Source organism: Vidua chalybeata, chromosome 20 (genome assembly GCF_026979565.1).
Source record: "Vidua chalybeata isolate OUT-0048 chromosome 20, bVidCha1 merged haplotype, whole genome shotgun sequence".
NCBI lineage: Eukaryota > Metazoa > Chordata > Aves > Passeriformes > Viduidae > Vidua > Vidua chalybeata.
The window spans coordinates 3,993,033-4,017,076 of NC_071549.1; the positions used below are offsets into that span (position 1 = coordinate 3,993,033).

At 45.7% G+C, this 24,044-nt stretch overlaps 3 protein-coding genes across 4 annotated transcripts in view; 2 read left to right on the forward strand and 1 right to left on the reverse strand.

Moving 5' to 3' along the window:
* Window positions 1-6,168, forward strand: part of ANKFY1 (ankyrin repeat and FYVE domain containing 1) — a 32,039-nt gene extending 25,871 nt beyond the window's left edge. For both annotated transcript variants that reach the window (XM_053960903.1, XM_053960904.1), the window contains 3 exons: window positions 233-379; window positions 867-957; window positions 1,923-6,168. In XM_053960903.1, the coding sequence (XP_053816878.1) occupies window positions 233-379; window positions 867-957; window positions 1,923-2,055 (371 nt within the window). In that variant the 3' untranslated portion in view covers window positions 2,056-6,168. The remainder of the gene's footprint in view (window positions 1-232; window positions 380-866; window positions 958-1,922) is intronic.
* Window positions 5,754-11,700, reverse strand: LOC128797939 (neuferricin). The gene is made up of 4 exons (XM_053960905.1): window positions 11,478-11,700; window positions 11,047-11,187; window positions 10,344-10,530; window positions 5,754-8,615 (listed from the first exon to the last, which is right to left on the reverse strand). Exons 1-4 carry the CDS (start codon window positions 11,698-11,700, stop codon window positions 8,399-8,401), a joined length of 768 nt encoding a protein of 255 aa, XP_053816880.1. The 3' UTR covers window positions 5,754-8,398.
* A 959-nt stretch (window positions 11,701-12,659) lies between these two features.
* ZZEF1 (zinc finger ZZ-type and EF-hand domain containing 1) overlaps window positions 12,660-24,044 on the forward strand; it is a 56,551-nt gene continuing 45,166 nt past the window's right edge. Inside the window, exons 1-7 of the mRNA XM_053961056.1 lie at window positions 12,660-12,995; window positions 17,092-17,236; window positions 18,239-18,433; window positions 19,324-19,495; window positions 20,979-21,178; window positions 22,195-22,405; window positions 23,909-24,025. Coding sequence (XP_053817031.1) covers window positions 12,660-12,995; window positions 17,092-17,236; window positions 18,239-18,433; window positions 19,324-19,495; window positions 20,979-21,178; window positions 22,195-22,405; window positions 23,909-24,025 — 1,376 coding nt within the window. The remainder of the gene's footprint in view (window positions 12,996-17,091; window positions 17,237-18,238; window positions 18,434-19,323; window positions 19,496-20,978; window positions 21,179-22,194; window positions 22,406-23,908; window positions 24,026-24,044) is intronic.

Consider the following 24,044-nt stretch of genomic DNA (forward strand, 5'->3'; position numbering starts at 1 on the left):
CAACTATTAAACTTGAAAGTCACTTGAGTTGTATTTGTGGTATGTCACTTTTACAGCTGGAATAATTGGCAGTAGTATGTTAAATACAGTAGGAGGCACACAATACATGGAAACTTAAAAACTAAAGATCCTGTCTGGATTGAACGTAACACAATCTCCCACTCTGTTAGCTGGCTTTTATTTTTCAGTGCTCCTCTTGGCTTACATGATCTCTCTGGCTTTTATTTTTCAGTGCTCCTCTTGGCTTACATGAAGGGAAATGCTAACTTGTGTCGTGCAATAGTGAGAGCTGGGGCTCGGCTGGGAGTTAACAATAACCAAGGAGTCAATATCTTCAACTATCAGGTTGCTACAAAACAGCTTCTCTTTAGATTGCTGGGTAAGTACCACTTGCTATGGTGGGAAAATATTTCTGGCTTATTCTTCCAGGATACTTCGAAGGCAAAAACTCTGGAATTTTGACTTAGATGACAGTAATTCCAGAGAGGTAGAACTTGTGATTTTTATACTACTAACAGTACAGAGTAGAAATACTAGTTTTTCTGGTGATTAGCTGAAAAGTTGTACAGTGCAGACTGTTAGATACTACTTTTTCTGGAAGGATAGACATGGAAACTCTTGGCTGGTTGTGTAGTCCACTGTAGCTTAAAACACAGACACTGCTTTTTAACTGGTGCTGTACAGTTGCTGTGGACAATGTGATGGGAAGCAACTATAGATTATCTACAAATGAGACTCCAGCTCCTGCAAGAGTAGTTAAAGCCATTATACTGGAATGCAGCCTAGAACAGGAAAAAGCCTTTAGGTTTAGTGTACTTAGAAGGTGTCTGAGCCCATTTTGCCTTCACATTTCTATCTCTTAACAGATATGCTGACAAAAGAACCTCCCTGGTGTGATGGCTCCAACTGCTATGAATGTGCTGCCAAATTTGGAGTCACAACAAGAAAGCATCACTGGTAATATGAGCCCCCTTGCTGTGCTTACAAGGAAATGGATTCCTCCCCAAATGTAGCTAGGCTTGCTCCTTCTAGTAGCTTAGGAAACCTCCATGTTAACATAGGTGTATAACCACTAATCCAGCTGAAACATTCCATCCTGTCTTAGATCAGAAATACGTAGTCTGACTGAAATAATGTTTTTAGCAGCTTGTGCATTTAATATTGTAATGAGAAATGAGAAATTTCTGTAAATGAGAAATTATGTTCCAGTAGTGAAACAAGATTTAAATACCCAGTTGTCAGAGAAAGTGTGTGATGCATTTCACTCCACAGAGGAGCAACAATGTATTTTATTAAGAGTGAGTTAATAGAAGTTCAATGGTAAATGTGGCAGTGGTTTAGCAGGATTTGATTATTTCCTGCATAGAAGTTGGGTCAGGGAGAGCCTCCTGTGGAGGCATGAGGTTCAGAGAGAACAGCCACTGGGGCTCTGGCTTACACAGGAAAGACAGGAGGGAGCCACCACAGTGATAGGATGATCTCCTCCAAAAAAGGTGGCAGGTTTGGACAAGCGTTGACAGCTTAGGTTTGGGATCCTGTTTGCAGTGTGGAAATGGCTGAAGATGAACATGAGCTGTGCTTGTGTAGATAGGAGTTCCCTTTTTAAAATAGTCTGAACTTGTACAAAACATGCTGGGTTGGAAGGGTGTTAACCTAAGATTTTTCTTAGCTCAGTGTGCTAGAGAAACTACACGTGCATCAGTTGAAGCAGTACCATGTGACCCACTAGTAGAGCCAGCACCAGCACTAATGCTGTTGGCATTAGTCAATTACTCCATGAGAAATACCAGAAGATAATCACAGCTTTTCAACTGCTATTGTGTATTTAATGATGCTGTCATTGATAAAGAATGTCAAGCAGTAACATCCTGGTGTTCACTAGGAGGGAATTCACTTTTCTCCCACCTCTCTTCTATCAACAGCCGACACTGTGGACGCCTGCTCTGCCATAAGTGCTCAACAAAGGAGATTCCTATCATAAAATTTGATCTGAACAAGCCAGTTCGAGTTTGCAACATCTGCTTTGATGTCCTGACTCTGGGAGGAGTCTCCTAGTATGCTGTGGAAGTAAAGGGATTCCCAGTCAGTGCTCCTGACAGCAGCTCTGCTTACAAGCCCTCTGGATAGGGAAGAGGAGGCTTACACATGTCTTCTGCAATAGACTGAACTAATTAAGGACCCTGTTATGATATACTCTGGTATAAATGATTTTGTATGACTGTAAATGTATCGGGCGGCGATAGACTTCACTAGGAATCAGAATGGATTGTTGAAACCAAGGGACAAAAGAATTTAGACCCTCTTCTAGTTGCAGTTGGGTATGGAAGCTGAAATTTATACTGATTGAATCGGCATAAAACAGGTCTGTCCTCAACATGGTGCAACTCAATATATTAAGTCCTGTGGCTTTCAGGCTGCTTAGTAGAGATGGTATTAAGTTTCAGGGTAACCAGGTATCTTTCTTTGCTTTGTCTTAAAGATAAACGTTCCCCTTCTCTAGAGAAGACTTTTTGTGAAGCTAAACTGAGCTGTTGCAACCACTGTTCAAGAAACTCTTCAGACCCAGGGGTAGTTCTAAGTATAGCTTAAGATTTGTGGCCTTACAACAGAAAGCTTTACAACATCTGATGCAAAGCAGTCAGAATTGCAGATCCACATCTTGATACCTCCTCAGCAAATGACTTGTTAGCTTTAGCATGTTCAAGAGAAGTGCAAGATTGTTTTAGGAAAATGCTCTTGCTCATCATACCTGCTGGAACTGTCAGTCTTTGTTGCACTTTCATATTTATGTTGGTCCTTCCAGTCCATGGCACTTGTATAAATGATCATGAGTTTGCTGAAAGGCCTGAGCATGTGCTAAAGGAGAAACACTAAAACCGGTGAAGTCTAGCTCACAGTACAGCAATAAATGCTGAAGTGCATTAGGAATCCCAGGAGGGAGAGAAACACTTTCCTGGGGCTTAAGGGGCCTGGAAAGTGCTGTGGGAGAGTCAGTAACCCTACCAAGTGTAGAATGTGCTGCACCTCTATAGACACTAAACCTGGGTCCATTTTCAGCAGGATTGCTGGTGAGTGGGAGTGTATGTGGAGGCTTCCTATTAGGAGTAAGCTGCAGTATTTTAACCTAGGCTGGTTGTACTCTCTTAAACATGCTGAATCTGTGGAAACCTACCACCACATTGTCTAGGTAAACAGGAAAGTACTTGACTGGTAGACCAGCTTGTGATTTGGTAGGCAAAGGCTTCAGTTAGAAAAAATGGGTACTTAAGCAAAACTACATGCCACATTAAGGCTGTTTTTTATTTCAAGAGATAAAGCTAGTACAGACTCAATTCAGCATTCCTCATCTTTATTCCATGAGTTGGTGTGCATTTTTAAATGACTGTTATCTCCAGTGAACAGTATGGACAGGTGACGATGTGTTGCCCTGTTTGGAGTTTGACTTGTTGCTCTTAAAGAGTAAGATGAGATGATGAAAAAGGCTGCTCCTGTTACAGGAAACTTGCTCAGTTTTTCTCAAGCTTGTACAAGGAGAGGATAGGAGAGGGTGTAACTGCTGACATTTGTATGATTAATTTCACATCAAGTCTCACTTGATCTGCACTTTGATCTTCCAGTATGCCTATATTGTAACTGGAATCACCCCTGTACCACTAGGGAAGAACAATGGATGACAGTACAAACATGCCTCACTCTTTGATGTCTGCTGCTGACATGTTCCAACAGAATGCCCTGGGTAACACAGCTGGTCTCGAACAGTTACTAATGCAAATGGTGCACCTCTGGCATAATATTGTAGGTGAATGAGGGAAAATAGTGGTGTCAGTTAATGTTAGCTACAGTAATTGTTGGTGTCAGTTAACTACGATCTACTGTTTGGGGTTTTTTGAGTGAAAGAGGTGATGGAAAACATTGTATTTCTGATCTTTCAGGGTATCACTGGTTGCAGATCTCTAGCAGTGAAAGAATGATGGAGAGAAAGTGCATTTGGTGAAAGAAGTATTGAGTGTAATCCCATGATAACGTTGTTTTCCTTCTTGGTTTGTAGCTGAAGTGATGTGGAGGGGTAAGAGTGTGCTCAGAATCCTGCAAGACAGTGCAGAGGAGGGGTTTTCCAAGGCCACAGCCTGTAGGCTTCAGCCTAATTGGAAAACTGCACAGCATGTGATTGCCAAAGCATTTAAACATCACTTTTTCAGTGGCTTCTCTCATGTAAGGGCAAGAAAACAGGGAAGCAAACTTTTTAATGATGGAAAATGTGGATCTGGTGAAAATTCAGCTTAACTGAATGGCAAATTAAGGCTGGGTAGCTGCTACTTTAAAAAATAGGGTATTGATTATAACTGTAAAACTGTGGGAAAGATCTGGGAAACCACCTGTAGTGCTCCTGGTTTGCTGTTTACAGCCAGAACTGTCCCAGGCTTACTGAAGTCTGAAAGGAAGGTTAAGGTTATTGTTAAATATACAGCCTGAGATGTTCATTTAATTTAAAGCAACTAAATTCAGCAAATTTGATCTTTTTAAAGTGCCTTTGAGATAGTTTCCTTCCAGCCAACTCTAGACAGCTTTCTGCCAGAGCTAAAGAGGGAAAGCTCACAACTTGAACCAAAACCCACATTAGTTCTTTTCTAGTTCAGCTGAGGATTGACCCCACCGGACAACTCGTGGGGCTCAATCCCTCACCCACTCTGCCTAGTGTTGGTCTGAGCTCTCAGACCACTGAGATTTTTTTGGGGAGTTTTGCTGGCAATGCTCCACTACAAGGTACAAATGTGAATGAGGCACTTGGTTATGTAGTGGTGGTCAACACATTTCTAACTCTAAACAACTGCTCTTCCCTATTTGTAGCATAATACAGTTGTTACCAGACCCCCCACCCCTCTTACCCCTGCTTTTAGTGGTGTGTATTAACTCAAGTCTGCCAAGCATTGAACAAAAGGTTAGATAGAAAATCAGTTTGTGTCCCTGGAAGTGCTGCTGTCACACGAGGCTTCGGGCACTTCAGCAGGGTTGCATGGGAAGTCGGGTGGTTCATGCTGTAGCTTTTTGTTCTGAGACTGGATTCCTTCTGATTGCAGTCATGCAGCACTCTTACACAAGCAAATACCATGGTCCAGCACTCTTACACAAGCACAAACCACAGTCTGGCTGAATTTTTTTGTCTGTAAAAGGTGCAGTCACTGTTTCACACCACTGAGTGGAGTGAGAATGTTGCTGCTGAAGGCACTAACAGAGCAGAGTAAGTTGCTGGCTAAAAGCTGACAGATGCCTTAATGACTTCCCGTGCTGGAGATAACAGCTTGTCCAGCTGCTCATGTAATGCTTATAAACTAACTTGTAACAGTATGGGAGGCCAAGGCTGGATGGTTTTGTAGATCAAATGTTAATAGCAAGTCCTCTTTTTTCTGTAACCAGCAGAGGCAGTCACTGCAGCAAACTCGTCTCTAGAAAAATCAAAGCTTGTATGAGTGACAGAAATAACTGAACCTTCTAATACCCTCTGTGAAATAGAAAAGGAAGTCTTAGAACAATGGCATTTTATCTGCAATATTTGTCTGGAGTTGTTGTAAAAATGTATTTTTCCAATATGCATTACTTTGTTGTGTAATGATTCTACTTGTAATAAAATGCAGAATTAGATGATGCATTGTGAGGTGAAACCTTGCTAAGGAAGTATCTGCTGCTCCTGTAGACACAGCTGCCCCTCTACAAGCCTATCTTTACAAACCACGAAGCAAACCAGGGATACAACATTCAATTGGGCACAACAACTTTATTCTTTGTTCTGAAATTAGTCCAGGTATTCATTTTCATGTTGTGGAACTGCTACATGTTGTTTTGGCTGTCAAGGTCTGGTGTTCTAGTTTGTACCACGCAGTCATCTTGAATGCCTTATACTAGACTTACCTATAATCAGTCTTGTGAAACAAATCGAGCTCCCCACGGGCCAGAGCTGCTTCATGGAGTTCATCAGTTCAAGTTCCTAACACTGGGTGCACTCAGCTGTGTACTGGAGGCAGCTCAGTCCCCTGGGAGAGCAGAGAGCTGCTGCAGCTTCACTTCAGGAGAAGGAAAACTTCAGTGCAATAGCAAACCCAGCCAAGACTTCTGGGTGAGATTGTGATGCATTAGTCTTTTATTAATAAAACTTCCTGAAGTACAGATGAATGGTGAGCTTTATTAGAGCACTGTCTGTGGTGACTTGAGCCCTCTGTAACTATCACTGTTTTTTTCCCACCCTTTTCCACCATGGGAGAATCCAGCTGAGCTGCTCAATTGGAGTTACAAACATGACAGCACTTCAGGTCAGTGAAGAGTGTCTCCTTGTTTGCCTTAATAGATGATTTATTCCTAGTGCAAGGCAAACCCTCCCTAGTGTTTCCAAACCCTAAACTGGAATAAGCTGTGAACTGGTTTTCAACCAACTTTAACTTGAACTAACACCTTCCTGCCCTGCCTTTTTGCAGCAGTTTATTTGATTTTTGTGTAGCTCTTGCAATCAAAACCATCCCCTCAGCACTTTTTGCATAGCAATTGAGTGTTACAGCAAGATGAAACTTGCTTAGAAGGTCAAGCTGGTCCACCTTCACTGGGATTGGTTTGCCCTCACAAACTACTTCTTACAGCATTTAATAGTCTGGAATTTGCTGCAACTTTTAAATAGCTTTAAAAAGCTCTTTTAAAGGCACCTGCCAATCATTTGGGGGGATGGTTTCACTACTTTAAATGCAATTTCTTTTTAAAGTGGTGGTGTCTTTTTAAATGTGGCAAAGGCCAAAGTTGTGGAGGCAGTGAAGTGCTGCTTTGCAGCTCTTTCCTGCACCTTTTACAAAGCTTGATCCTCAGCACTGTGTGAAATGAGTTGCTCATTCCACCCCCAGAGATGGCTCAAGCCCAGGGCTGAGGTTTGGTTCTGCCACACATCCTGCTCCCCCGAGTGACATGAGCTGGCACAGCAGGGCAATGCCTGCAAGAGCTTCTCTTCAGGATGATGGTAGGTTAAAAACCCCCAAAATAAAACCACAACCCCCATGCCCCACCACTGTTACAAGCATGTGCATGTTTAAATTTGTGTGGCTCCATCCCTGGCAGCTGTAGCATCCTCTGAGCTGTAATGTGTCCTGCTGCAAGGGAGTGAATGGTGCCTCCTGTAAACTTTCTAATTAACTAACTCATCACTTAGATTTTGGGCCTCTCTTTAGAGGTGGTGATAGCTAAAAATCAGTTTATAAACGCTTTCCAGCTGCTTATACATAGGTGGCAGCTGCCTTAAGAACTGACCACAACTCAGCAGGGACCTGTGCCACCACTGGACCCTAAACTGGGTGCCTCTCTCAAAGTTCTGCTCCACCAAAACTGATTTTAACAGCAGATTCCATTAAAACCAGCAACTGCTTCCCAGGAGCTTGAGGTTTGTAGTGCAGGTATTCCTTCCTCCCTTTTAGACCCACCCAGAGAGGGTAATGACCTGCTCTGCATTTCTGGGAGTCACACTGCTGAATTCTGTCAGCTGTGACACACTAAATATGGATTTTTAGAGTGCTGGGTCTTGTAAGGGCACATCCAGCTCAGGTTATAGTCTGATAGGCACAGACCAGATGGGAGGAAGTCTTGTACCAGAATGGAAACAGGAGGCAGATTACAGTAGGATGGTTCTGTTGCCACCCAAGTCACAAAAAGAAAGCTATTTAAAACTACTCTTTCCTGATCAGAACAGTTTGAAAGTGGTGAATCACAGACCAGGACAGTGAGGTTAATATCAAACAACAATCCTCACAGGTGCCTTCAATATCTGGGTACAGTATCTAATGCAAACACTGAGTGAGGAAATACAGCTCTGGCCTTTGCCTTCTCTACTCCAAGAATTTGATAAAGCTTGTGTGTAACTAAACTGTGCAAGTTCCTGATACTGTGGACCTTAATTGCAGAAGAAATTCAGGGTTCTCCCTGCTACCTTTAAACTCTTGGGAGTGAGTCAGGTGCCTGGGAAGGAGCATCAGCACTGCCTGCAGCAGGGCCTGAGGACTGCATGGACTGTGGGCAGTGATGCTGCAGCAGTTCCTGTGCTCACTGACCTCATGCCTTAAACCACAGCACACTGTCCCACCACTGTGCACACAAACATCCAGTTCCTGACTGCACAAGAAGCAGTTCTAAAATACAATTCAGGCTGTGCATCTAACAATTTGTTCCCAGGTGCAGAAATGCTTCCCATAGAAATAAAGAAAGCATCCTGTTACTTGATTTTTTAGCCACTAATGTTGCTGAAGCGTTTCCTCCATCTCCACATGTTACAAAGCATCACAAATAACATGAGATTGTTAGTGCTCCCTTTGCATGGACAGGTGGGAGGGATGGAGCTGGAGCTGCCCAGCCACAGTGCAAGGGTTCACTGCAGTCAGCCCGTGAGGAGGACACACTGCTCGGCCAGGGGATGGCAGCCCTCGTACTGCTGCAGCTGAGGGTGATCCAGGTCGCCTCTGTCGCTGTGCTGGGAGGAGCCAGGCTGGCCCCAGGGCGGCCCGGAGCTCCTGACACACACGCACTGCGTGCCCTGCGAGCCGGGGCGGTGCAGCTTCCGCGGGACCCCGGCCCAGGCTCGCTGCACTCCCCCGCTAGGAACGGAAAGTGAAAGTCAATTACAATTCAAACCCACCTATTGCTTCCAGTCAATAGAGAATCCTTAGGAAAAACACTGAGACCATCTGGGGAAACTAGAACTAACAGTGAGGTAGGCTTTGCTTCCACAGAATTCACAGACTGACTGGGTTGGAAGAGACCTTAAAGATCATCGAGTCCAACCCAGCCCCAGCACCTCAACTAAACCCTGGCACCCAGGGCCACATCCAGGCTTTGTTTAAACAGCCACCATCCCACAGCCTTTATCTTTTTATTGACTGTGCTGCAGAAACCTGTAGCCTGGAGCTGGTTTCATCACTGCTGCTGCAGGCTCTACCCTCCTCAGAGTGACCAACTCCTGTATTCCATGCTTCCATTGCTAGAGGGAGCACAGCTTTCTGGAGCACAGCAAAATGCCTTTTCTGGAGGTACCTAAATGTTCACAGGTGACCACACATCTTCACAGAATCACAGTGGCTTGGGTTGGAAGGGACTTTAAAGATCATCCAGTCCAGCCCCTGCCATAGGCAGGGCCACCTTCCAATAGAGCAGGTTCTTGTAGGCCTTCTGAGCCTTGACTAAACAGGGATTTGGAGAACTAGGGCAGAAGAAAAAGTACTTCCCCAGCTAACTCATCATGTCTCTTTATGTCTAAGTGTCTCTCTATGGGCCAAGTCCTGCCTGTTCCCCAACCACTGCAGCTTTTAAGCCTCTTACACAAGTCACTGCCACAACACACCTGGTCCCAAGGCTGTCCCCAAGCTCAGGCACACACAGAAGCAGAGCCCTGGGGCACACAGTGCTGCTGCTGGGCTGACATGAAGCCCAAGCACTTTGCAGTGTGGCCTGTGAAATGATTTCATCTTCAGACAAAGTAGTCCCTAAGCTGAGAGATAGCTACTAACAGGAAAGCAGGAAATGATTATTCAAAGCTTCACCTCATTTTTATGCAGTTTAAGTGAAAATGTTGTGGTGTCAGGCTGTGAAACTGTCTGAAAAGCACAGGTTAATGCTTGTATTCCTGATAGGTGACAGAACCTGTTTGAATCCCAGTCCTACCAGGATTTCTGTCCTGTTTTGCTGAGAACAGGAGATCACATGCATGTGTGGTAAATTCTTTGATTCCAGGGTGACAGAAGAGGCTCAGCCTGGAGAAAGGGGGGCTCAGGGGGGACCTTCTCACTCTCTACAACTCCCTGACAGGAGGGTGCAGCCAGGTGAAGGTCAGGCTCTGCTAACAGGGAACAGGGCCGGGGTAAGAAGAAACAGCCTCAAGCTGTGCCAGGGGATGTTTCTGTTGGATACTTTCTTTATGGAAAGGGTGTTGAGGTTGGAAAATTTCTTTATGGAAAGGGTGGCCAGGCATTGGCACAGCTGCCCAGGGCAGTGGTGGAGGCCCCATCCCTGCAGGGATTTAAGAGCTGTGTGGATGTGACACCTGGGGGCACAGGTTAGTGCTGGGGGAATGGTTGGACTCAGTGGTCTCACAGGGCTTTTCCCACCTGAACAACCCTGGGAATTCAGGCAGGGACAGAGGCCATGCCTGGCTTATTCCAGCCCTGGCAGCACCACTGCACACACAGCCTGTGCCAGGTCCCAGAGCTCAGCTGCCCATGGAGTGTGGTGGCTGCAGGACATCTTCCCACACCCCTCCTGTCAGGAGAGGCAGGAACAAAGCACAGGGTACCCAAAAAAAGCCTCTGCTCCAGAGGGGACAAGCTTACCTCTGTCTGGAGCACCAGAACCGTGTGCCTTTAGCAGAGCTCCATTCAGAGTTGCAGGGTGGGAACTGCTGCTTCTTCTGATCACTTTGTGCTTGCAATTTGAGAGCTTCCTCAATGGCAGCCTCCACCTCCCTCAGGGCTTCTGTCGGTGCCCCATTTTCATCATAGAATCTGCCCACCAGCTTCCCTGGGAGAGGAGATCAATTAAGACCACAGTGTTTCCAGACCACAGACCTGTTTCCAGGCAAGGAAAATACATAGTTCTGCTGGGGTTTTATTTTTAATTTGCTATTTAAAGACAAAAATAAAAGGAGATGTCACCATGGCCCAATTTTAGAACCGAACTGAGCTTACATCCTTCAACCCTTGGATCACACAGCAATTTACCCGTATTAATAAATCCATGCAGGATAAGCTTAAGCCCAGACTCATTACAGAGCTGAAAACCAAAGCCAGTTTCAGCTGCACACCCCAGAAGCCATTCCCCAAAACAGTTTCCCTGTGCTGCTGCCCCTACATTCTCCTGAATCCTGGTGATTTCAGGCTGGCTCCATGCTTTGTGCTCGGCAGAGACAATCCAAGCAGGACCACGACTCAACTTTCCCTTGGAGGGGAGCAGACCCCGGAGACCTGGCTGGGTCGGGACCTGCACATCCACCCGCTGTGTGAGCCCCCACCCACACCCACAGCCACCCACACCTACCCACGGGCTCGTAGTTGTCGCTGTAGAAGCTCAGCCAGCTGTGGATGGAGAGCAGCTCCGCGGGTGACAGCCCCGACACGGTGTCCACCAGCCCCGCCGGGGTGAAGTCGCCGCTGGCAAACGCTCTGGTGGCATCTCTGCCTGCGGGGCCAGCGGGGGCGAGACCCCCCAGCCACAGAGTGAATTCCTCAGCCAGGGGTGAACCCCCCGGCCAGGGGTGCGACCCCAGCCTTGGAGAGTGTTCCCCGAACAGGGGCTGAGCGCTCCCTCCTCCCAGCCCGGGGGAATGAACGGCCCAGGCACGGAGTGCGTTCCCCGGCCAGCGGTGACAGGCGGTGACAGGCGGTGACAGGCGGTGACAGGGGGTGACAGGCGGTGACACACACACACACCCCCGGGGCTGACCCCCCTCCCCGCCCCGCCGGAGGTACCTGCGAACCCGCTGTACGCGCCGCCGGGCCCATAGTGCTTGCGGCCCCGCTCCACATCGAAGACCCGTCCCAGCAGGGCGAGGTAGAGCCCGGGCTCGCCCGGCGCCCCCCGGTAGCGGCGCAGCTCGGCGGCGCTGAGCAGGCGGGCGCGGGGCTCGAACCCGCGGCGCAGGAGGCAGGCGGCGGCCAGGCCCAGCAGCGCCGCGGCCGCGCCCCGCCACATCGCGCCGCGACACCGCGCCGCTTGCACGACGGCTTCCTCGCCGCACGGCAGCGCGGAGGCCAACCACGTCTGGCGCCGCGTGCGCGGGACGGCCGGGCCGAGGGCGCGCTTTACGGCAGCGTGGCAGCGGAGCGCGGCCCCGCAGTCATGGAGCGTAAAAAAACATCTCCCAGCCCTGCTGGGGAGCCACGGCTTCCACTGGCCCGGGCTGCTGCAAGCCCCGGCCAACCCGGCCTCCAACACTGCCAGCAATGGGGCGGCCACCGCTTCTCTGGGCACCCTGTGCCAGCGCCTCAGCACCCTCCTCCTAATGGCGTTGTTCATAAGGACATTCACAGAACCTCTTGCTGTTAGGGCCCTCTGGAGATCAGCCAGTGTAACCCCTGCCGAGGCAGGGTCACCTGCAGCAGGTGACACAGCAAGGTCCAGGTGAGTTCGGCATTTCTCCAGAGAGGGAGACTCCACACCCTCCCTGGACAAGTCCGTCCCAGTGCTCTGCCACGCTCACGCCAAGGAGTTTTTCTCATGTTGAGTTGAAACTTGTCGTGTTTTTGTCCAGGGCCATTGCTCTTTATCCCGTCACTGGGCACCACGGAAGAGAGTCTGGCATCGCCCTGCTGGCACCCCTTGGAGATACTTCTACGAATTAATAAGATCCCCGCCTCAGTCTTCTCCACACGATCCCGGCCCAGGTGCCCCGGGACTCCCCACGGCCGAGCCGCCCCCGCTGTCCCCGCCCCCGGCTCCGCCTTGGCCCGCCCCGGGAGCCGCTTTGCGGCGGCGCGGCGCTTTGCGGCAGCGCTTTGCGGCGGCGCGGCGCTTTGCGGCGGTGTGGCGGCCCCGCGCTGACAGGTGCGGCGGGCGGGAAGTTGCTGACTAAGGCGGGCCGGGCCGGGCCGGGCGGGGACCGGCGGGAGCGGCGGCACCGGCGGCGGCTGCGAGGGGCTCCCGAGCGGCTCATGGGGACGGCGGCGAGCCACAGCAGCGAGGAGGAGGAGGAGGGCGCCGAAGAGGGCATGGAGGGGGCGACCGGCGCGCCCCAACCCGGCGCGGCCGCGCCGGCGCTGCCGCCGGCCGAGGTGCTGCTGGAGCAGGCCCGGCTGCGGGAGGCCACGGCGCGGCTGCGGGAGGCGGCCCTGCCCGAGCCGCTCGTGTCGCGGCACCACAGCGCGCTGGTGCGATGGCTGGAGGAGCGGCTGAGCCGCGGCGACGAGGCCGTGAGCCTGGAGCAGTTCTGCGAGGTGCTGGAGAGCGTGTCCCGGCTGGCGGCCGGGTCCCGCGGGGAGAGCGAGGAGGTGAGAGCCGGCGGGAAGCGCCGTCCGCAACGATCGTGGAATAGCTCGGGCAGGGAGGAACCGTGGAGACCATCTCGTCCTAGCCCCTGCCACGGGCAGGGACACCTTCCAGCAAACCGGGTTGCTCAGAGCGCCGTCCAGCCTGGCCTTGGACACTCCCAGGGATGGGGGTGCCCTGTCCGGGCCGGGGGAAGGGAGGCGGGGGAAGCTCCGGGGTGCTGCTGGCAGTCGGTGTCCCCGAGCCCTCGCTGTGGGTACTGGCGGCTCCGTGGCCATCCACACGACCCTGGAGAGCCCGGACAAATGTCCTGGTATGTGGGGAGAGACCGGGCCAGAGGGTTCTGCAGGGTTGGAACAGCGGCTGCTGCTGTTGATACACAGCCTGTCAGCTCCAGATATCCCTTAAAAAAATAAAAAAGTCAGTTATCAGTGATCATGCTCAGCAGCCACTTAAGAAGAAAATGGGTGTTTACAGCAGTATTTGTGCTGTTGCTGCTGCTGGTGCAGCTGAGAGCACAGGTGTGGTGAGAACACAGGTAGGAAATCCTGCCTGAGTAATTCCTCTTGATACTTACTAGTGTTATCAGCAAGTCAAAGTTTACCACGCTGGATTTTATTGTAGCTTTTTAAAACCAGCAGTGAAATTGTCAAGCATTTCTTTTATTGCAGAGTAGGACTTTTGGAAAACTTGTAAGGAAGTAGTGTAACAGAGATCCCCCTCCACAGCCAGAAGGTGGTATGGGCAGCTTTTAATGGTTTAAAGAGAGTAATTTCCTTTCTGCTGGGATTTTCAGTTTTCCCCTTCTGTGGGAAAGGATATGGAGAATTTAATGTCTAGAACACTTAAGCTTTAGCTTTGCTCTGTAGAAATCCAAAATGCAGCAGAACACCCTGTTGGGAATTCCACACTCACTCGAGAAAGTGGCTGTGTCTGAATTCCTTAGTGCAAGCGGTTCCTGAGGCTCAGCAGTCACTTCCTGCTGTCTTTGTTTTGCTCCCGAGTAGCAGAACAACTGTGTAAACTGTTAAATCACACACACACGCCTCAAATCAGTGCTGACAGGTGAACAAGGCTCCTGGAAACTGGAAGGAGATTCATTTTCATGCCCAGATAGATGTGTTTTTACCAGACTGGTTTAAGTAGCTTGGTGAAATGCTGCCTCCACTTCCAGTTCCTTCACAAGAAGAGCCAGTAACGAGCACATCTTCATTTGTAACAGCAGCCAAGGGTGAAATGAGTCCATTGGGGTTCTTCCTGTTGGCACAAACGGCTGAGCTTTGTGGGCTGCAGAAATATTTTGAGGATTGTCTGTATTTCATGTCCTCCTCTGCATGAGGAATCTATTTGTTTTGGTTTCATTTCCTGCTCCAGGGAGGGGGGAAAAAGCTTGTCACAGGATTTCGCGTGGCGCGGATGTGTGGTCACATCTGGTCTGCCCTGCAAAGTCGAGATGTTGAGAGTTCTGTGGAACTTGATGTCATCATTTCTGGCACTAACCCATGAGCTGTGGTGTTTGAGCTTTCCTTTTACACTGAGGAGAAGGCAGTTTAGGGGTGGCAGGTCAATGGGTTTCACTTTTTAATGTCTGTGGAGTCCAGTCTGGCACAGCCCAGGTTTGATCTGCCCTTTCAGTTTCTCTGTCTCAGTGCAGGGCTTTGAGCACAGAGTTCAGATGTTTTATGAACAATGTTTAAATGCAAAATCTGTTTTCTATGTAAACTGAACCTCTGAATCCTTTTTAGTACTGCTTCAGCGGTTGTCATGTCATGTATCCAGATTTGGCTGGCAACAATTGTGCTGCAGTTGTACTGAGAGCAGAGGGTGAAATAGGAAGTTCTCCCAGGTCACCTTTCAGATACCTTGTTGTGCCATCCACCTCCTGAGCTGTGAGATGAGGGGCTGATTTTTCCATGTGCCATATTTCCAAGCAACCCTCTCACCCATCATTTCCTATGAATGATGTTTCTCACATGCTTCTTCGTGGTCAGGGTTGAACTGTGTGGAGTTACTGCATTTATTTAGGAGTAGGATGAGCTGGGTTGTGTAAGGCTGCTGTTGAATTGTATCATGTCCCAGTCCTGCACACAGCTCAAAAATTCTTGGAGTACAGGTTGACACTCATTTTTTTCCCCCCATTACACAGGACAGCAGTGGAAATTATGTATGGTTTTGGTCAAATACAGAGTTTAATTTATACTGAGCAGTCAAAAAATAATTTTAGAGTTCTAGGTTTGGTAATCTCCTGAGATCAGAGGAAGAGTTTAAAAATAAAATAACAAAATACTACATTAAGGTGTCAGAAAAAGCATATATGTAGTAATCCCTCCTTATGTGAGACTATAAAAATTTTGTTTAAAGTAGTTGTCAGCAGATTCAGCCTTGTTGCCTTGTGTTTTATTGTCACCAGTAACATCACAAAACTTGTTCGATTTGTCATTTAGTAATTGTGCAGTTTCACTTCAGGTATGAGGAAAAATGGTGAGAATGGTGTGAAACTGTACACTGAATTGTTTTGGCAACTGAGTTATGTCTGTTAAAATTAATTCCCTCTGGCTTGTTGTCCTCAATCAAAGGTGTTGGGTTTTTGTTTTGGGATCTGCCCAGTGCCTGGGCTAGACTGGCCCTGGTGCCTGCTGGATGCTCAGCACCAGCTTTGCTGCTCAAAATAATTTTTTAAAGGTGATCATTATTAGCTCGGGTTCAGCTGTCTGTGTAATAAGACATTATAAAGTTCCCAAGCTCAAATCCCGCTCTGTGCCACAGAAGTGCCATGAGAACTTTAGTCAGCTAAAAGACTGGGTTTCAGTTCTGTTGTCTTCTGAGGACTTTGCTCTCATTTTGCTGGTGTAATTATGTCATGGTTAATTGGCAGGTTATTTTGAGCTAATTATTTCAGGTTACTACTCTCTAGGATAGCGCTCTGAATGGTACATCAAGTCTGATAATCAGGTAACAAACCCAGAGAGTGAAGCAGGAGCTTCCTCCTGAGCAGCAGTGATCCCCTGCCTCAGACACCTGTGAGATCATCTGTTCTCAGAGACCAGATTTGCTTGGCTTGTGTGGCTCAGCTTGGAATAAAAGTTCAGGGCAGTGAGACTCAAGTCTTGCTTGTAAAGAAATATCTTTTGTAAGTGCATTCCCAATTTATATGAAAAAGGTGGATGCTCCTGAAATTCTGCATTTCTCTTTTGGAACAAGTTCCATTTTTAGCAGTTACACAGAAATTTGTTTCGAAATTAAATCTGATTGTGAAAATATAGCCAGATTTTTTATAGTAGTGTGTCACTGAATCATGAGTTCTCTGAAATAGCTAGTTAAAGTAAATTACATTTATGAGCTTAGTTCTGATTTATAGGCTCAACTGAATAACAATACCTTCTACATTTGTTACTTCAAAGTTGTGAAATGCTGTGTGAGTTACTTTTTGTACATGCTCAACACAACTTTTTATATTAAAAATTTTATTAAGGTCAAAGTTAATAAAGCTGCCAGTCATTCTCTTCAATAAAAAAAAAATCCCAATCCTTTTCTAACTCTCTCTACTGTTTTCAAAAATACTTAGAAAAACTATATTAAACTGATTTTTGGTGTAGGAAGACAGTTTATGGAAGGAAAAATCAAATAAAAAATATTACTGTTCTTAGGACAATTTCTTAAATAAAGACAATATGTAAACCCTGAAGGAATTTGAGTGGATGCAGTGAGAGAGGGATGCAGCAGTGATGAGTAATCAAAGGTGTGGCTTTTGGAACCAAACCACCCTTCAGCTGAGGAGCTTTTTGCTAAGCTCCTTCCTTACAGTCCCAGCTAGCCATGGATGGATCCTGCTGATTCACTGGTGGATATGATGGGCTGTCTCCACCTAAGCATGACTCCATTGACTTTTATGGGAAGGCAGTGCAAATACCTTCAAACTTGCTAAACACTGCAGATTTCCAGCCAGCCTGCTTCCTGTTACCGTGAATTCAATACTTTGGGGAATGAATTATTTTGATTTTGTTGTAAAAGTGTTACAACATTTGTTGCTATGGTTTCTATGAAATGTCTTGCTTTAAGGAAATAGGCTGAAATAATTTTTTTTTTGTTACCCTTCAGGCCTTTGCACAATTTGATGCTGAAGGAGATGGCACTGTAGATGTGGAGAATATGCTGGAGGCTCTCAAGAATTCTAGTGGAGCAAATCTTCAGGGGGAGCTGAGCCATGTAATCAGGCAACTGCAAGCTTGTTCACTGGTGCCAGGTATGAGAGCAGAGTGTTGGAAGAAAAGGTTTCCCAAGCCCTGCCCCATAGAAGAGAAGCTGCTTCAATAAATTGCTTCAATAGCATTGCTTGTCCTAATCTTATCAAAGCCATTCTCCAGAAGGTTCTTGGTTCTTTAGTGTCAAGCAAGTGGAGTTGTTGTAAATTAAACATTTCCCAGAATTGCATGCAGAACTTCCTTTCACAAATAACCACTGTTTCCTTCTCTGTGTGACTGAGGAGTGTCTTACCCCTGTTTGGTTTATCTCACAGACAGAAAATGTACCTTGCAGAATTTTGGTGAGTGCCCAGCTGATGCAGTCTTGTACTTGGTAACTGGAGGAATAAATCCTCCATGGAATCTGTTCTAGGGGATGACTCACATATTTTATTGTTATTATTATATTGTTATTCAGCATTTGAAATCCTAATAAAACATAATTCAGGTTTTATGGTTTATAGTTCAGAAAGTGTCAGTTTACAGAATTTGATTTCTGGGATAAGTATCAGTTACTGGCTTCCAAGCATTTGATGATAAGTGGCTAAAGGGGATTTGCCTTAAAGGATCAGACAAGAAACACTAGAATTTGCTGCAGAGAATTCAGAGGAGATGACTTAGAGAGTACTGTTCTATGCATGTATATGCACTGGGTTTCAGGTACCACTGCTCAGGAGCTCACATTTCTCACCAAGTTGGTGGAAAGCATTAGGAATAATTCACAATTCCCAAGAGAAGAGCTCAGTGTAGCTCAGGGTGAGTGATTGTTAACCAAGTAGCAGCTGCTTCACTTAGATTTTGAAGGTAAGGGTTTGGGGAAGCAAAATAAACCTAAGATTTTTTGGTAATTGTTTTGAACTCCTTCAGGCATTTCAAGTCACTGGCAAAAACATTTTCCTGCACTTTTCCCTGCTGTAGAGGTTGTAGACTTGAGCTCCATACTCTAATATAGTTCTACATCCTTCTTACATTGTGGTGCCTAAGGAAATGATGTCTCCTTCCAGGGTTTATTGATATATTTTCTGAGTCGAAAGAGCGCCTGGGCCTTCACGCCTCGATGATCCTGAGATTCTTGCACCGGAACCGCATCTCCAGCACTGCCATCCCTTACCCAGTGCTGGAGTACTTCAACAACATCTGCACCATGCGCTCCTCCGTGCTGAAGGATTCTTTGGATCGACTTCTCCTCAAAGAGAGAGGTGTGCAATGTCCTCCCTTCTCTTTCAGGATGATAGTGTCACCATGGCTTTGAAAAAGAGACTACAGATAAAATGAAAAGCTTTCTTTACTATGTCACCTCTAACAGCTTAATGTTTTATGAAGTTGATCTACATGCTTCTGTGGATTTTTCTTGTTTTTTTGAAGCACATAAATTAATTTCTGAACTACTCAGCAATATGAGTAACACTCTGGAATGTTCTTATCTTTCTCTGGGCTTGTTTCAGAATTGATGGTTACTCATTTGTGATATTCTGTATTCAGTCAAATATCTTTACTAGTTGCTAGAAATTTAGTTTCCGTGTGAAGGTGGATGTTTTGTGAAGTTAACTGTTCAGCATTAAAAGACACTTTAATATTTTGGACTGGAGGTGATGAATCTTATACTGTATCTCTGATTGGACTGGCCTGGTCCCTACAGGGAGGGCTCCTTTTCTTTACAGCTTGACTAGATATTTTCAGATTTCTGCACTTCTATTGAAATAGATCAAGTTACATGGGAAAGAGAGTGCTTTGTCCTTTCCCTAAAATACATGAATTGAAGTTTTCTTCATTGTAATTTACTTTTGCCTTTCATCTGTTTGTATTTGGGCACAAAAATAATAAAGCACTGTTGAGGCCAGTAATGAAAGGGGTAGATAAAGGCTATTGAACTCCAGGGAATGGAGGTGTTTTCATACTGAGAGTGGTAGATGGAGATTATTGCAATTTCATCTGAAATGAAACTTTGCTCTCTTCTAGTTTCTGTTAGAAACAGTCCTTCAGGGGCTGTGTTCTGTGCCAAGAAGTTAATTTGCGTGAGATAGTTCTTACAAAGGCATAACAATGCTCCAAACAGGCCAAAGAAAAACATTGAGTGTTTTTTTTGCAGAATACCCCAGTGATCTGAATGGTAATCAGGAGTCAGACAAGCTGAAGTCTGTCACAAAGTGCTACACCCACATCGAAACCTCCTCCAATTCCGCCGATATCGACAAGATGACGAACGGAGAAACGTCCTCCTTCTGGCAGTCGGACGGGAGCGCTCGATCCCACTGGATCCGGTGAGCTTGGGGCTGGGGCTCCGAGTCCTCAGGCTGACAGCCAGTGGAGGCTTGAGGTGCATTGATCCTGGCTGGATGCCAGGTGCCTCCAAGGCTGCTCCATGACTCCCCTCCTCAGTGGGCAGGGGAGAGAAAATGTAACAAAAGGCTCTTGGGTCAAGAGCAGGGAGAGCTCTCTCACCAGCTGCCATCACAGACAAAACAGACTTGATTCAGGGAATTTAGTTCAGTTTTTTAAATCAGGGTGGGGTTAGGAGAAACAAAACCAAATCTTCCCCCTCCTTCTTCCCAGGCTTAGAAAAAAACGGAAGAGAAATTATCTCCTCCCCTCCAGAGGCACAGGGGGATGGGGAGTGTGGGCTGCACTCAGTTCATCACATGCTGCCTCTGCCACTCCTTCCTCCTCAAGGACAGAACTCCTCACATGCTTCCCTGCACCAGTGTAGGGTCCCTTCCATGGTGCTCCTGCAAAGTGCTCCAGTGTGGGTCCTTCCAGTGGGATGCAGTTACAGAACCACAGAATACTGAGTTGGAAGGGACCCCCAAGGATCATCAAGTCCAGATGTTAAGTGAATAGCCCCTATGGAGACCAGTTCTTCAGGAAGAGGCTGCTGCAGCATGGGTCCCCCACAGGATCACAAATCCTGCCAGCAAACCTCTTCCAGTGCACACTGCTCTCCCCATGGGGACAAAGGTCCAGCCTCCAGCAGCGTCTCACACCCTGTAGCCTCCCACTGCTAAAACCTGGTCACACAAACCCAATACAGATGTAATTGAAAACAGCTGAAATTAATGACAGGTGAATACAGATAAAAGCAGAAGTCATTAATCTCTGCATAAAATTTAAAAGCCTGACTGCCAAATAAAAGGTTACCTGTAAAAAGCCTGTATCTGCTGTGGTGACAAAAAGCTGCAACAATGCAGCAAAAAGCCTTGTTGTATAGTGAAGCTTTCCAAGCTGTAATACAGATGCAGTGGTTGGTACTTGAATAGAAACACTTCGTCACTGTCCAGGATGTTCCATGAAACAGAAATGCTCAATGAAACAGAAATGTTCAGTAGTTTTTTTTCAGTGGTAGATCTAAGAATGTATGTTTCAAAGGAAAAAACATCTCATTTTAGTCATTATTAACATTGCATTTTTATTCCTGAGGAATGAATTCTCAGTTTAAAATATAAATATAAAATTCTACAGTCTCTCAGAGGCAACTGTTTTCTACATCAAAAATTTTTAACTTGTTCACCATGGTGAGGTTAAGAACACCTGTGAAGCATTAGGTAAATTTCAGATGATTTATTTGTGTTTGTAGAGGAGGAAATGAGTAATAAGGAGGAAAATATATAATAATAATGGGGAAAATTAATAACAATGTAATACCTATTATATATACACATGTATAATATTATGGTATATAATAATAAAAGCACGGTGCTTGACTTACCTTCTCCTCGCAAGAACCGTTTTCTCTTCTTTGCCTTGCAGTTTAAAGATGAAACCAGATGTGGTTTTGAGACACCTGTCCATTGCAGTGGCAGCTAATGACCAGAGTTACATGCCACAGCAAGTCACAGTGGCAGTGGGAAGGAATGCCAGCAGTCTCCAGGAGGTCCGAGATGTTCACATTCCAAGCAATATCACTGGCTACGTAACACTGTTGGAAAACGCTAACATTAGTCAGATGTGTGAGTCAATAAAGATACCATTGGGATACTGCTTTGCTGCTTTTTGGAAAGTGAAAGGTTGGGTAGATCATGGAGAGATGTGTTGAGGTGTCAGTCACTAGGGGTGACACTTTGGGCCGTGTCCTTGGGTCAGAGGAATTGTTTTAATTCTAGTTCAATTTCTAGCCTGTAAGAGAGTCTTCTGAGCCTTTCTTGTGGCCTCTGCAATGTGGGTTAAGGGTTGAAGAGAAAAATGACTAAAGATGCAGTTTTAGCCTTTCAATGTGAAGACATGGGGCAGTTTCAAAATATCCTTGCTTGCAGAGTGAAAGCATATGTTGGCTGATAGTATCTAGCAAAAAATCTGCTCCCTTTTGGTACTGAAACTGAGGTTGGTCCAGTGTAAGGCAGGTTTTTTGCTTTTAAATAGTGTTATTTTTGATTCTGCTAGCTCTGTGGGTGCTATATTGGAATCAATCAAGAAAAGCTGCTCCTTCCTAAGATGATTTCTGCAGCTTCAGGAATTTTGTCCCTTCAGTCCCAAAAGATGCTTTTCCCTGAGAGGAGCTTTCACTGCCACAGAAGTGGGCAGCAAGGATGTTTTTCCTCAAAAGTAATCAGGACAATGCCATCTGTGCAAAATGGTCAAGAACTTGTGTGAAAATTTTTATGTAACTTTAAACTTTGCCTTTGGGCTTTGCTCCTTCTCCCTATTATCTCCACAACCACTTGCTTCCAAGACACTTCCTATGTATGTAGGTAGGAAGGTACTGGTGAAATAATCTACAATCTATTTTCCACTTTGAGGATATTTTATTATAATTTTTTCCAGTTTCTAGCCATAGCATCTGTAATGGAATGCCAAGGCTAAATTTTCCAGACCAGAGGGTGCACAGTGTGTGTGGTTGTGCTGTTCCGTATCTGCCATTACTTTTCCAAGAGGTCCCGCACTAATTTAATATTTGGAATAGCTGGATTCTTCTAACTCTAATCTAGCAGAAGAAATGGGAAAAAAATTCTAACTTGTGTTTTGACAGATGTACAGATAAACATCAAGCGTTGCCTTAGTGATGGATGTGACACCAGGATCCACGGGCTGCGGGCCGTGGGCTACCAGCGAGTGAAGAAGGTGGGAGTGTCTGTGTGCGACGCCTCGGCCATCTGGTACTGGTCCCTGCTGACCTCTCTGGTGACAGCTTCCATGGAAACCAACCCAGCATTTGTTCACACCATTTTACAGAACACTCAGTAAGTACCAAACTTACACAGGGTGTGATTTTATCTACTTCTTATTTAAAAAAAAAAAATACTTCTGGCTTTAGTAAGCAATCTGTTGTATGTGACTGGTTTACATTCCCTCCATTAAGGTGTTTAAACATCTTTTTCTGTCTCATTGGTCAGATTTTTGATGTTTTTCTTTTATCCATTTGCACATATTAGAACAAGTGTAATTCTCCTGGCTGTTTCATCTAGTTGTTAAACCATGACTTAGTGGACACTGAAAAAAAGATTTTTCACTGATCCATTTACTTGTAATGACTTTGAGCAGCCTAAAATTAAGTCATTTTTCTTGTCTAGTATTAATAATCAATAAAATCAACATCTTCCCCTTAGGACTGAAGACTAATTTAGCTTAATTTTCAGCAGATTTCTACTTAGGTGATGCTTTGTCATGCATTTTATGGGGATATAGTTGAGTATATGCACCATCTCCATGTAAATGTTTGCTTGTGGTGGTTGACCATTTTCTGTGTAACGTTTCCCTGTTAGATTGCCAAACACTTCTGCTGGATGACTTGAAGGATTGGAATCCTAATAAAACCTCTCCACACCCACATGAGCTTGTACAGAGCTCAGTTAGCACCATGTCACCACACTGAAGAGCAGGGCTGTCATTAGGTTAATGAATCCTGTAGGCTAAAGTCCACTAAGCCTATCTTTTAATTTATGTCATCTGGGAAATCTCAAAGTTTAGATAACTCCATACGTGCTCACGCCTTAGGCCCATAGTTGCAGGCTTTGCTGAAACTGAGGGCCTTCAGTTTTGGTGAAGTTTAGATATTTTTTAGAAATATAACATGAACACTGAGCTAATAAAGCACTGAAAAATTATAATGGAGAAATCCTGACTAAAATCATGCTTTCAGGAATGAGATTCATTGTTTAGAATTATAAAGCAAAAACCCCAAACTTTAAAATTGGGAGGAATAACTGTAATACTGAAAACTTCAGTATTGGATAGAATAATGTTGGTAAAACCGCTTGAGAATTCCGGTCTCAGGGATTATCACAATATCTTTGGGAATTCAGAAAAATCTGATTTGAGCTAACAAGTATCTCTCTTAGTTTCTCTTATTCTTCTGAGGGAATTTCAAATCAATTTTCACTTTATTCACAGGCTCTTGCTCAATTCTAGACCAATTTAAAATAAAGCAGTGCTTGGACACTAAGCTATTTCTAATGCTGTCACAGATTTAATTTAAAATTACTTGATGTGTTTGTCTCATTAAATCTGAGATTGAGACTAGATTCAAGGTTACCCAGCAGTCATTGAACTTTCCCTGCCTAGAATGCAATGCTGTTGTTCCCTTTTGAAGAGAATCTCTGTGTAAATAGATTTTGTGCACTCAGAAACAATTTGTAGAGACCTGCCCACTCAAAGCATGAAGATTCAAGCCTCTAATTCACATTAGGAGGCTCTTTTTTCCAATTCTGCCTGGTTTCCTGACACTATGTTTCACTTTTTCCTAGGAAAGCACTGCAGCACATGCCACCTCTATCCCTAACACCAGGCTCCACAGATTTTTCAAGCTTCTTATCACCAAATGTTCTGGAAGAAGTAGATAGCTTCCTTATCAGAATAACAAGGTGAGCTTGTGTGGTTGAT

What these genes read in the sequence shown, in the direction of transcription:
- LOC128797939 (XM_053960905.1), bottom strand. Translation starts at nt 11,700, where the DNA reads ATGTGGCGGGGCGCGGCCGCGGCGCTGCTGGGCCTGGCCGCCGCCTGC. An exon ending in CGCGTACAGCGGGTTCGCAG is followed by an intron (nt 11,188 to 11,477) that starts GTACCTCCGGCG and finishes CTGGCCCCGCAG; the next exon opens with GCAGAGATGCCACCAGAGCG. An exon ending in TTCTGGTGCTCCAGACAGAG is followed by an intron (nt 8,616 to 10,343) that starts GTAAGCTTGTCC and finishes TTCCGTTCCTAG; the next exon opens with CGGGGGAGTGCAGCGAGCCT.